Source organism: Myotis yumanensis, unplaced genomic scaffold (genome assembly GCF_028538775.1).
Source record: "Myotis yumanensis isolate MYYU_CA2020_CCGP unplaced genomic scaffold, mMyoYum1.0.hap1 SCAF_4, whole genome shotgun sequence".
Classification (NCBI taxonomy): Eukaryota; Metazoa; Chordata; class Mammalia; order Chiroptera; family Vespertilionidae; genus Myotis; species Myotis yumanensis.
This window is the reverse complement of record NW_027223755.1, coordinates 76,558,936-76,573,328: the sequence shown is the minus strand read 5'-3', so window position 1 is coordinate 76,573,328 and position 14,393 is coordinate 76,558,936. Positions and strand designations below refer to the sequence as shown.

The window sequence follows — 14,393 nt, the reverse complement described above, 5'->3', positions numbered from 1 at the left end:
CTCCTAAGCCTTCAGCTTGGGCATCACCTAGACAGACGGTGGCTTCATACATAATAATCTATCTAGGTTGGTGTGTCTAACAGGATAGTGATAGACACGTGTCTAGGCAAGTTAAGATTTGGGAAAATCAATATATGATTGTCAAAGCCATGGGTCTGGATGAGATTTTCAGAGACTTATACCAAGAACAGAGAAGAAGGACAAGACTGAAACCTAGAGAATAATACAATAAAGTGATCTGTATGAGGAGGAGGATGAGGAAAGGAGATCTTTAGTGAAAGGCAGGAGAGAGGGTTATCAGGGAAATGGAGGAAAAAGAGATTAACAAAGGGAAGTGGATGAGAAGCAGTGTCAAAAGTTTTGGAGAAGTGAAGCTAATGAGAATAGAAGAGTGGAATGAGAATGGATTTGGCAATTAAGAAGTCATTTCACTATACAAGAGCAGCTTCCCACCCTTATGGGGATAGAAAATGATCATGAAATAAATTGCTCTTTTATTTTTTGTTTGCTAATAAAGGAAGCAGACATTGGTCATTCACTCTTCAGCCTTCCAGCAGACTTATGCACAAACCAACTCAGAGGAATAAGAACCAATGTTATTTCCTCATTTCAGAGAAATCTAGCTAGTAAGCCTGTTTTGACATTGTGCATCGCACATCACATTAAGATTGTGTGATGCCACATAAAGAAAGAGTATCAGGTCAAAGTATGGCAATTGTGGTAGGTTATAGCTTCCTCTTGTATTATAATACTAAAGGCTCTAAAAGCAGTGATGGCGAATGTTTTGAGCTCGGCGTGTCAGCATTTTGAAAAACCCTAACCTAACTCTGGTGCCGTGTCACATATAGAAATTTTTTGATATTTGCAACCATAGTAAAACAAAGATTTATATTTTTGATATTTATTTTATATATTTAAATGCCATTTAACAAAGAAAAATCAACCCAAAAAATGAGTTTGCGTGTCACCTCTGACATGCGTGTCATAAGTTCGCCATCACTGCTCTAAAGAGTTCTGCAACACTTGGGAAATTTGGTTTCCCTGAAAGTATCTCCAGATTGATATGACCAGATAACTTTTTCATATAACACTTATTCTGTTGAAAATAACAGTCTCAAAGAACAATAGTGATCAACAGAACATAATTATGAAAATGATTATTTAAGAATGTACAGTGTTTAACAGCTCTGGCTGCCATATGTAAGATGAGATGTTTCCCTTTTATATCCTGAGGGGAAATGCAGGACAGATGGCCTACTATCTTTTCCATGAGGGCCCTTACGGCACTTCAAGTTCAGGATTGAATCACCCTCTGCCATCTTTGGACTGAAGCATCCCAGCTTTGAAGTGGTTGGGTATTTCCAGTTTTGGAATCTTTAACCATGAGTGTAACTTTATTTTGTGCTAAAGTCCTCCACGTGCGTTTTCACCTGAGTATCCTGAAGCAGGGGACTTTGGAGGGAGGAAGGGAGCTTACCAGCCAGCCAGGAGGACAGGAGCATTCCCCAGTGACGTGATGACACACTCCTCCATTCTGGCAGGGGCATCTCTGCTCACACTGTGGACCATGCTTGCCAGGGGGACAAAGATCCTCACAGCTGAGGGATTAATGGGTGACAAAGGGTACCATTATTTATTCCACCACACGGCCCTTAGGTTCACAGACACAACAGCACCCAGAGTCCTAAAATAGACCAGCTTTCTCTGTTCAACATTGTTCGTTTCATTAACACTGACAGCGTTGATCATATTGGCTGGAAGGGTCTTTGAGGGGTCACCTGGTCCTTCCTTTTGTTTTAGGGTACTGTCTGATGAAGCCATTTCAATTTGAGGAGAATCTGTCCTCTCTGAGCGTGCCAAGAACGACTCGGGTTGGCAAAGCACTCCTGGTGTCAGGAACTTTCCATGTAACTTTCATAAAGCCCACATGCTACACTGGAAATCTACTTTTGTTTGTGCATTTGTTCTAACCTTGAAGGAGATTGAAATGTTTGCACATCTCCACTCTGTGCACATATTTTTCATAAACAATTTTCAGCACCCTCTCCTTCAGATGGACCGGTTTCCATGCCTTTAACCTTCTGTGCCATATTGTGTGAACCAACCTTCTTCTCTAAGCCTTTGTCATTTTTTCTCTCTGGTGAAACTGCTCCAAGTTTCCAAAGACCTATTCAATTGTGGCCTTAATAAAAACCCATAGAAGCAATATTAACAATTAAATCATTTGGGATGGTCATTCATTCTTCTGAAAATTAGGGCTTTCTAGGCTAATGCACTTTTTCTCTAGCTCTACTTTATAGCACCAATACTGTCAGCGGGAAGTATTTACCTAATCAGCCCCATTTTCCCCCAAGTTCTAGTTCTATGATTTACAACTATAATTTTCTCAGTAAGGGAACAAGATTTTTCCATCTCCTACTTTTTTTTTTTTTTTTTTTTTTGGCAAATTCTGCCTCTTACTCTGTTTGCTATCACAGATGCTCAACTCACAATGAGATTACATCCCAATAAACCCATCGTGAATTGAAAACATAACTTCAAAATGCAGTTAATATACCTAACCTACCAGACATTATAGCTTGCGCAGTCTACCTTACATGTGCTCAGAACACTTCCATTAGCCTCCAGTTGGGCAAAATCACCTAACACAATGAACATGCTCTAGAGTACCAGAGGTTACCCTCGTGATCAGGGAGCTGTGGCTCAGCGCCACTGCCCAGCGTCACCAGAGACTACCACAGCACATCAGCAGTCCCAGAGAAGATCAAAATTCAAAATATTCACAGTGTGGTTTCTACTGAATGTGTCTCGCTTCACACCAGCCTAAATTTGAAAATCGTTAAGTTGGAGCATTGTTAAGTTGGGGGGGACCACCTGTACAAAGCGAAGAAATGTCCTTCCCACAAAAGACAGTGGAGGCTAAGTAGTTGCTTCGTTGTTCTCCGGAAGCAGTTAACCATCCTATACAGATGTGATACATAGACTTTTATATTCACAAAGCAACATACGTACCTATAGGCATTAATTAACCCAGTTCTCCTTTTATCCTGGGCTATTTCTAACAACTTCTCCCTTTCCTCTTTTCTAAGGCACTGAACCCATCCAGTTTTATCCAGCTAATTAATTTGCCACACGAACAGGAAAACGTGGACCATTAGCACCAGTGGTGTAAAAGGAATGTGACTGTGGGAGAATCAAAGCGGAACTTCAACTCTGCCCCAGCAACCCGCAACTGGCCATCCAGCCCAACATCCTGGCCCGCTCTATCCTTGTTCTGCTCAAAGCAAAGCATGGAAACTGGCCCTGAGACTCTGCTGGGCTCTGGTGCTCAAGGGTCAAACAGCAGGATCACCTGGTGGCCATCACTGCTGATCCCACCTCTGTGCCTGGATGCCTGCCCTCTCAGTGACTCCTCAGGCAGCAAGAGAAACAGAAGCACAGGAATAAGATGGCAGCAGCAGCATGAGTGCAGGGAGGGGTCTGTCACTTACAAGGCTCCGGTGTACCCGGGCGGGCAGCGGCACTCTCCTGTGGCGTGGTCGCAGGTGGCTCCGTTCTGGCACTGGCATCTCTGGTGACAGTCGTTCCCGTAGGTGCCCTGCTCGCAGCGCTCCTCGCAGCGCCAGCCTCGGAAGCCCGCGGCGCAGTGGCAGGCCCCCGTGATGGGGTTGCAAAGGGCCCTGTTTTTGCACTGGCACCGGCTGCTGCAGTGCGGCCCCCAGTGATCGCCATCGCAGGCTGAGATGGAGGAAAGAAACACGAGGGCATCAGAGTGTGGGCAGGGTAATGGCAACCTCTTCAGAATCAGCTTTCCTTTCTTCCTCAGAGAAAACGGCTTAATGACCCCTCCACCGCCATTCCTTAGCTGGGTGTCAGGGCCCCAGCACCCACCCAGGGCAATGCCTCACACACCGATGCTCAGCACTAGGTGCGCCACTTCCCATCACTCCACTGCTGAAGCTCAGCTACATGTTCCACTCCATGCCTTGCTCAGCCTGTTCCCTGCCCCCGAGTGTGGAGTTTGGTGTGAGAGTGGTTGGCTAGGGGAGGGTGCGTGTGTGGGGGCGCGGTTTGAAGATGAGGCTGGCCAGGCAGGTGGGAATGGTCAATGGTCGGCTCATACAGGGCGTTTATGCACACTAAGAAGTTGGATTGCATCTTTTGGACAAGGAAGTGGTAGTAAAGGATTTTAAGCAACGAGGAACACTGCGGATATGGCTCCTAGTAAGGTCACTGGCTACGGTGTAAGGAAAGGGCAGAAAGGAGCTGACAGTGAGAGGCAGGAGTACCAGGCGAGAGGAATGGCAGGAGGTCAGGTCAGTGAGGGGCCTGACCTCAGTGTGTGATCATGAAGACCAAGAGGGGACCCACAGGCAGAGTGGAGGAGTGGACTGGCCTTGCTCTGGGTTTGAGCTGAGCTCTCTCTAAGCTGATCTGTTTTCAAAGTATCTATCAAAATATGTGTGACTGGGACATAAGCAGAAAAGGCAGGAAAATTTTTGACTAAAATGTTTAAATTCATTGACTTATTTTAAAAATAAGACAACAATGAAACAGAAAATCGACAGTAAATAACGAAATAAATACATGAAACCAGGTAAGCCAAAGGCAGAAAAAAACTTTTGAAAGATAGATTTAAAAGTACAGTTGCAAAGAAAAGGAAGAGTGGCTGTAATTCAAGTCAATGAGTAGGAAAAGGGGAGTGGGGAAGGGAAAAAAACCTCAACCCCAAACAGTCTAAAAATTATAAAGGGTGATTATAAGCAAAACCTACTCTTCATATGCATTGCTTAGCCAGTCGTGCATTTATTTATTAATTAGATGCTATAAAAATCACAAGGGAAGATGCACCCTGCCTAGAGCTCTTAGGATAAATTGCTTTTATGGAAAAAAAAGTTTCATTTCATAAAAATGTTATAACTTCAACAGGCCTGAAATGAACTATTGAGGAAGAAAACAAACGAAAATTAGGCAAACAACAAATTAGACATACAGGATTCATCTTCCAATATGAGAACCTACCTTTCATTCCATACTATCAAAAGGTTGAATTGAATAATTTCTGTTTTTAATCAGTATGGCTTTGGTCTCATTAGTACTTTAGCAAACATACTTTAACACAATTAAAAACAATGAGAGAGAATTCTTGAGCCTAAAGCAGATCAAGAAAGCAATTACCTAAGAACTCACAATGTTCTTTCAGAAAATAAGATTAGGTGGTCTTTCCAAGATGAGATTTAAGCCTAATTGTTATTCATATGAATTGTTTCTTTTATTGCTTATGGATAAGGATAAAGAATTTTTTTTTTCAATTCTAACTCTTTCAATCTAGGATTTTATTTTTTTAATTACCTGTATGTTCCTTTACATCCTCTCAGTGATCCCAGGGAGAATCTATCCTGTTTTTAAGGCCCACTAAAATGAATTCCATAGTCCTTTACGATGTGTTCCCTGGCCCATTGATGTTAAGAGTAAGGAAAAAATCTTCATTCCACGTAAGTCAAATCTGCTATCCTGTAATTTGATCCCTTTTTCTCCTGTCCTCCTTACAGTACAGTCAGTTCACCACTGTTCTCCATATTATAAATGATCTTATCCCTGGAATATGAATGCATCCTTGATCTTGCTCTTGCTAGACTAGATACTATAGTCCCAATACTTTCACTTATTTTTTTTTAAGTTTATTCAATTTCACTCATTTTCTTTGCTAAACCCTCTCCAAGTTCCCATATCCTCTCAACTTCCAGGAGCGTCAGATACTAAATACCTACTTTCTCCCCTTATGTATAATAGAGGATTAATTGATTGACACAAAAAATAATTTTAGCTAACACAATTACCTTCATAAGGGCACCAAGATGATGTCAAAGGCATTAAAAAAAATCATGATGAGTTAGAGTGCTGGTTCCCCACTGTGACACTGTGTAAGCGTGGGCTGAGCCCATGTGTTTTGCAGAATGTTTGACAACAACAGGTGAGTGGCAGGAAGAAGGTGCAGGGGTCAGAGCTGGTCTCTCCTCTCCTCTGACCCATTTCCACATCCCATTCAACTGCTTCTCCCCCAGCAGAACAGCCAGGCAGAGAGAGACCAGTTCTATTTTCTTGGGATTCAATTCAAAAACAAAAATGAAAAGCCTAAATATATCTCATGATAGAAGCAAGTATATAGCAGGGATTGATAACTAGCAGCATCAAAGAAAGGGTTTTGGGCTTTTAAAGGAATATTATCATGCAGACATGGTGAATTTCCTGGCTCTATCTAAGCACTGTGGTATGCTTTGAAGTGACAGCTTCTCCCCTCGGGCTGTATTTTCCTAAAAGGCCCCTGATACATGGGGGCTGTGTTTCCCTAAAAGGCCCCTCATATATGGGCCTCACAATGTATTCACTGGTCACCAACAGGGGCTATGCTGGGGGGAAATCCACATACAGAAGTTTACAGACAAACAGTCAAGAAGTGGAAGAGTGGGACACAGAAGCCTGGCTTGAATTAAGGCATCACTGTGACTTCCTTCCTTTCTTCATTTGTCATATTTAACCACGTCAACGCATCCATTTTTCAACGGATCCCAGGGAGTGACACGGTTCATTGCACAAAAGCCAGCTTTCTTCCCTGGTTCCTACACAATAGGCAGAATGGCTTCCTTATGTTTGGCACCAAGCTTAACCAATTATCCTGAGTTCAAGTACTGTGCCTGGAAAGGCAGTCTTGAAAGAATCTGAACTCAAATCATCTGATTCATTTTACTTAACATCTCGCTCTGATCTCAAAGGGGAAGTGTTTTGCTTCTCAAGAAACAGTGACTGGGCTGGTCACTGACCACTTAAGAAAATGTAGTTAACACTGAAGTAGCTTGACTATCATAAAAGCAAAAGGTAAATGAACAAGATTTTGATTCAGATTAAATTGAAAAAACCCAAATGCAAGTAAGAGAGCGAGGACTCATTTTCAGCTCTTACTGTGCTAACAGCCAGAAGTGGGCTGTCGGATGCGGTGTGCCCAGACTCCTGCAGATGTGTCAGGAGACGCTTCATAAGGGTCTCAGACGTGAGCACAGACAGCTCGCTCTATTAAGCTCTCATAATGACTTGGAAATAAAAGGAATTTTATACTACAGTCCCCACTGCAATCCTTAGCGACACCTTGTAGAGCACTGGTTCCTCTCCCCCTGCAGCCCTATGGCACAGTCACCACAGGTTGGATCCGTGGGCTGGGTGCTGAAATTCACTCAGTTGATAACTTGAGTACCTGTCGTGTGCCAGCCACGGTACTAGGCCTAGAGTTGATAGGAGAACGAAAGAGCGCCTGCTTCTACAACCTTACAGCTTAGTGGCAATGGCATCAAGTTACTAGGCAGTAAGACAGCCTGGGATAAGCAGTCAGGTAAGGATATGGACAAGGGGCAACTGAAACCACGGAAATGACACTTAACCAGCGCTGGTGAGTTGGGAAAGGCGTCCCAGCTAAAACAATATCTAAGCTTGGACTTAAAAGCAGAGTGTGCCATATTTAGGTAAAGACTGAGGATTTGTACCTACAAAGAGGGGGCACTAACAGGGGAGGGAGGCTGCAGGAGGTATTACATTCAGAGAGTATGATACATGCAACTGCCAAAAGGCCTTTAAATAGCAAATGTCTATGAACACCTTCTTGGGCTTCTACGCTATTGCATCATGGCCATTATCATCTCTCTTAACCACATGCAACAAGAAGGAAGTATAAAAATAAGTAGAGTAAAGATATTAAACATGCCCTCTCCCTCCATCTGTCTTCCCCAGTCTTCCAAGCCCAGCCCAGATACCTCAGGCCTTCAGGTACATTTCTGAGACCCAATCTGAGATGCTCTCTGAAAAGAGCATTATATAAATTCTATGACATCCACTTATATCTCTTCATATCTCTCGAATAAGACTGAATTTCATAGGCATTTAGACATACTGACACCCTTTCTTGACCTTAGCAGTTGTTAACAGAAGGTTTCGTACTACCATGTCATGGCAGCCCCTGCTGACAATATGGTTAGATGCATTCTGATTTCAGGGATATCAAACACAAGACTACACAACCTAAGGCATGAAGCAAGGTAATGGTAAAGATGAGGCTGATACAGTGATGATGATAACCTTTCCCTTTTTGTGAGAACCAGCACTCTTTTTGTTGTTTTTAAAAAAATATGTTTTTATTGATATTTAGAGAGGAAGGAAGAGGATAGAGAGATAGACACACCAATGAGAGAGAAACTTCATCGATTGGCTGCCTTCTGCACAGCTCCAGCTGTGGCTCAAGCCTGCAACCCTAGCATGTGCCCTGACCAGGAATTGAACCATGACCTCCTGGTTCATAGGTCGATGCTCAACCACTGAGCCACACCAGGTGGGCAGAACCAGCACTCTTAGGCTGTACTACAGGAGAACAGGTTACCACATCCATGTTATAGATTAGTCTGGAAAAGTGTATCTAAAGCCCTTCACTCATAAATTCCTCTTTTGGTATTTTTCCAAAATAAATAAATGTATGTGTGTAAAGACAATAACAATTTATCATGATTAATTAATAATAGTTACAGTGCACCCATAGCCACTGTTCTAAAGCACAGTAACCTGACAGAGTCCTGTTATCTACATTTAAAATATATATATTTTCATTGATTTCAGAGAGGAAGGGAATGGGAGAGAGAAATAAAAACATCAATGATGAGAGAGAATCATTGATTGACTGCCTCCTGCACACCCCCTACTGGGGATTGAGCCAGCAACCTGGGCATGTACCCTTGACTGTTCAGTCCACAGGCCGATGCTCTATCCACTAAGCCAAACACCCAGGGTCTATTATCTACATTTTCTAGATGAAGGAACTATGTCCCAAATGACTTGCTTAAAGTTACACAGGTAGTGAGCAGTGAGGCACAAGACCTGTCTTCAGAGCCTGTATTCTACATTTTACTCCCTCCAAAGCTATAAGGATGCTTATCTCAATGCCTTTTATAATAACAAAAAACTAAAAACCAGCCAATTTTCTAGTAATAGAAGACAATTATTTTTGGTAAAGTCATATAATGAATGGAATACTATGCATCAATTAAAAGTGGTTTTACAGAAGAATATTTAATGAATTTGAAAGATGTTAGCAATATCATAATTATAAAAAGTACATTAAAAACAGTATGCTCCACATGATTCTATTTGAGCAATATATTAAAATGAACCAGATTAAACTGTCATTAATTTGGGGAAAAAATGGCCAAATATCTGCAATTATAATATTTGTACCTAATAACTGGGGAAAGAAGGAGAAGAGAGATATGAGGAAGATAGGGACAGAGACAGACAGATATGGAAAAGCTCCATTTTCAAATGGTACCACTGGGTATCTCTGGATCTTAAGAGCATATATGATTTTTCTTTTATTCCTTTGGATTAACTAGATGTTCTACATTTTCTACGTGTCTCCTTTTGGCACATGAGAAGAGCAAGCAAAACATTAGGTTTTAAACGGTTTGATCTGCTGAGCATTTATCCTGTGCCAGGTCCTGTGCTCCATGCTTTAGACACCAATTCCAACAAGGTGGGTGTCAGGATCACATTTAGCACATTGAACATATTTCGGATGAGAACATTTTGGTAAAATGTCCATAAACACCCAACCAATAAATGGTGGCATCAATATTCAAGTCTAAGACTTCCTGAAAACCAAAGTCCAAGCACTTTTCAGGAGACTATGCTGCTCTTGAAGTAGTGAAATTATAGATTTTGGTTAAACATATCCCATAATTATGTTTTTCATCTAATATGATCCATTAAGGTAGAGCAACATACGATAAGACCTTTCATGAGCAAGCCTAGGGGTTCAGCCCATGACTCAATATTTAGGGGCACCAGAGGTAGGAAATTACCTCAGTAGTAAGAACAGAGGGCATTTCTCAAAAAGAAAAGAAAATTAAGGAGATGCTCAGATCTGAAGACCTCTGTGAGTTGATAATGATTCTATGCAAACAGAAATGCCAATAAACTTGTAGTGGTAAAAGTATTGATGTCATTAGCTTTCAGAGTCCACAGACCTGAAAGCTAGATCCACTTATCACTGGGAACGGCTGGCACTCAAGATACACTAGTATCTGATGAATGAATGAAGGTAAATGTACATCACTATAGCTTTCACAAGCAGAGAAGCCTGTACAACCACTGTAACGATTCTAGGCACATTTTCCTCCCCCAACCCACTTCAAACCCTCCGTCTAATGTTCTGTGCAAAGGATGGGAGTAGGGGGGGGGGGGGGGGCAGGGAGGGAAGAGAAGAGTTTCAATTGTGTGTCAGCTTTATGCAGCTATTTTATTTAAACTTCACAATAACACTCAATGTTACCAGGTAAAATTATTCCAACATTTCATGTGCAAAATGGACTCATGATAATTTTCTCAAAGTCACTCAGTGCTGAAGGGGCAGAAGCAAGGGATAAACCCCAACCTCTCAAGGCCTCCAGGGCCAGGATCTTCCCCCACCATGCAGACCATCCCGAGCGAATGATGCTCATCAATGACAAAACCCACACCAGTGCACATTCACTGCTTCTGCCTGGTTTCCAAAGGGGGTCATTCCAGGACAAAAGTCTCACATGTGTTTGAGCAACAACACTTGTTTGCCTGAACGACATCCCCATCTTCAGAGTGGTGGTAGCCTGCTCATCAGAATGGTTTTGATCAGGAATGCCCCAACAGGTCCACAGCCACAAATGGTATTAACAAAAACAAGGCCTGAGGGAAAATCTTTGAACAAAAGGGAGACAGTTTAGTACATCTCTTGTCTTTGTGTAAACAAAGAATAAGAAAAGGAGCACAATTAGAGATCAACAGAAATGCCAAACTGAGAAGGAACAAGGGCATGCTAATACATTGTTTCATTCAAAGGACTCCATCAAAAAATAAAAATAAAAAAGGAAGGGAAAGGATGAAATAATTATCTCATTGAGAAAGGAGTGATGGAGTCATGTTCACCCTCAGGTTCACCTTGTTACAAAATTCACTGATCAGCAACTGGCTCAATGCGGAGAACAGTGATCTAGCATCAGACAGAGGGGACTCCAACCAGGCCACCGGCACTTCATAGCCATGGAACCTGGAGCCAGTCCCTGACCTTTGTTACACTTCGTTTTCTTTTGTAAAATGGAGATGGTAGAACGTACTAATTACAAAAAAGTACTTCTTATGTGTGACCCGGCACAGACCTAATAGCAGCAGAGATTTTATTCCATGGTTGGCACATTGGAACATCTCAGGAAGGACACTCAAGAAAAACATCCTCCAGTGCATATGAAGCAGGAGTAGCAGGCCTGTCCTTGGTTTGTATTATTTGTTTGTCTTGCATGAATCATTCATGCCCAAAAAGACAACTTGGTTCTCACTATGCGAATTTCAAAAACAAATTTTCCAGTAGTTCCATGAAGTAAAAACAAGCCCTGGTATCACCCTTTTCATCTGTTTTTACAAGGCCATCTGGAAAAGGCTCGGCTGTACAATGAAACCCTGCATTTTACATTGTATTCTTAGTTGCCAGTTCAAAACAGGATTTAGAAATTTCCCACTTGCTGAAAAATTAATGTGTGGAGAGGGATAGGCCATGAGGCCCAGATATGGGAAAGGAGAAACTTACAAACAGACAATCATAGTCATCCTTCCTTAGCATGAAAAAAAAAAGTCATTAATAAAATCTGGAGCATCTGGCCATATTAGTATGCACCAATCCCAATGACTTAACTTTTCCTCAGGTAATCTAGGCCCACTAAGACCACAGAGCGGTCTTGAGACACATTTTGAAATATAAGATGCTTTTTAAAAGCAATTGATTCTGCATTATAGAGAACAACAAAGGTGCCTAATTCTGTGTACTTGTGTTAGGTCTAAACAAACTAGATGAATGAGCAATTCAGTTTTTATTCATTGCTTCTTGTTTTTGGATTTGATTTCTGGGTGTGTATGGTTTGTGTGTGTGTGTGGGGGGGGGGGGTCTTCATTTAAAGCCTCTGGGATCTAAAATATCAATATTGTAGAATTATATGAGGTTCAAGAACCTTGTGAATACTTCTCTACCAGATACGCAGGATAATGTATTGAATCTCAGAACTCAAGTTTATCATAGAGAAAGTGATGTCAGCTGATAATACATAACTACCCTCACCAGGGTTGCTCTTTGAAGTAACTAAGACTATAAGTCCTCTTAAGGTATAAATGTCAAGTATCTATTAGAATATATCAGTCAGCTATACTAATTCGAAAATATATTTTTACATGGAATTTTGCCGTGATGTTCTCCATTGACTTTAAAGAGGAAAGTTTGTGACTATGAGAGAAATTACTAAGGAAGGAAATGCAACCCTTTGTATTCTAACATACAGGCAAAGCACAAACAAGTTGCTTTTAAGAAAGTATCTCTACAGAGTGTGTCTTTTAGAAGAGATCGAAATAATATTCTGTTGTCTCGAAGGGCAGAAAAACAGTTCTTCCTGAAACACACACCCTTTCTTCCTAAGCCTTGGTCCCCCAGTGTCTTTTATCTCCTGTGATTTTGTTCCCCGTGCTTCAGGCTAACAAGGCTGTGCTGTGTCATTCCCTTTGTTACTGTAGAAGAAAAGATCCTCATTCAAAACATCAATGCTTTAAAAATAAAACAACTCTGGAAAGCCTCTCCAACCATGAAGAAGAACAATAAAAATGTATTTTCCAGATCCTCTGAAAGCACCAAAGCCCCATGTCCCTCACATGTCAAAACGCCCCACTGGAGAGCTGACACGGTGCCAGCATCGCTGTGGACACCACCAGGGCTGTTTATATGAATATCATTCAGTGCTGAGGGAAGACCTTTTTCCTTCTTTTAAAAAATGTTTGCTACATAGATTTTCAAAGAAACACTGTCATGTTATAATTTCAGTGTGTGTTTCTCTCAAATTATGAACCAGCAAAGGGGGCGTGAAATATTTATTCTTCGGTGTATCTAACTACAGATGTTGATGTCTCTCTATGAGAACACACTGATGAACCTGTTCGCAATGTAGGGAAACCTCAAGGACACACACTGTAGGCTGGGATTGAGTAAGGGATTTGGGGGGGATTACATTTACTCACTAAAGTCAAAAGAATAATAACCACCTCAGGGGCCACCACAGGATGTCTTACTTTAGAAAGTCTTGCCATATTTTTGTTCTTTGCTCATTTATTCTTTCATTACAAATGTGTTAAGCATGTCCTATGGCTACTAAGTTCTGTTTGTTGAGCACTTACTACTTGCTCCTGCCTAAGACATGTTCTATGGCTAAGATTTCTTTATCTACTAGAAGAGACTGGCCCACAGTGAGGTTTATCACAAACGATTATGTACTAGTAAGTGTTTCTGTGTGTAGGATGCTCAAGGAACCCAGAGGACCTAGGCACATTGTACCATTGGGCAGAGGGGGGACGGCATCCAGAGGAGATGGGGCTTGAGGTGAGCACTGAAGGATAAGCACTAAGGACCATCACTGGCAAAGTACTTAGTATCTTCACTCTGGATGTGAGAGGCCAGAGGGCAGAGGTCTTAAATGTTTTGTTTAAAATCTCATAGTAAGAAAACCAGCCCTCAAACCCTCAAGGCTAATTGGATGGTCTGAAAAATTTATTATAATTTTCTTGAGAAAAAAATTTTTTTAACTGTAGAAGACTATAAGTAGCGCTATAACAAAGGCCCATGAATCCACAACCTAGAATTAACTATTGTGAACATCCCATCACATCTGCTTCAACATTTAATGCAAGAAATAAAATACTGCAGATCAAGTTAAAGTCTCCTCTGTCTCCTTCTGCCTGGTTCTCAGTTCGTTCCCTGCTCTTTTTGTTTTTTTAGATTTAACTGTTGATAGATATGTATTTATTGCCATTTTCTTGTTCATGTTTTTTATCTTTTTCCCCTTCTTCTTCAAGAAGACCCTTTAATATTTCATATAATACTAGTTTGGTAAAATGATTTAAAAGTGTGTATGTATATGGGGTTGGGGGAGGGGGAGGGGAATTTTGACCAAAAAGGAAAAACTGTGGTTAGTTGTTTTTTTTATTATTTGCATTGAAGAAATTTACTAATATTTAAAAAAATGCTTTGACAATCACAAGCAATAAGAAACCAGATATGATCATAAAAGATATGTGTGTGTTATGTGCCGTTGCATCACCTCTGACTCCTATGAATGAGTGAGGTCCCCAATGTCCTGTCCTTAACAGCCCTGCTTAGCTCCTGCAGACTCATGGCTGTAGTTTCTTTTATAGAGTCAACCCAACACATATTTGGTTTTCCTCTTTTCCTGATGCCTTCGATTTTTCCCAGCATTATTTTTTTTTCCAAAAAATCCCTACCTTCTCATAATGTGCCCTGT

The 14,393-nt window shown here is 41.3% G+C and overlaps 1 protein-coding gene across 6 annotated transcripts in view; it reads right to left on the bottom strand.

Annotated features, from left to right (window-relative positions):
- The window catches only part of MEGF10 (multiple EGF like domains 10), a 369,913-nt gene that overhangs the window by 58,366 nt on the left and 297,154 nt on the right, over window positions 1-14,393 (bottom strand). For all 6 annotated transcript variants that reach the window (XM_070412562.1, XM_070412566.1, XM_070412568.1 and 3 more), the window contains 2 exons: window positions 3,492-3,738; window positions 1,478-1,598 (listed from right to left, as the gene is read on the bottom strand). In XM_070412562.1, the coding sequence (XP_070268663.1) occupies window positions 1,478-1,598; window positions 3,492-3,738 (368 nt within the window). The remainder of the gene's footprint in view (window positions 1-1,477; window positions 1,599-3,491; window positions 3,739-14,393) is intronic.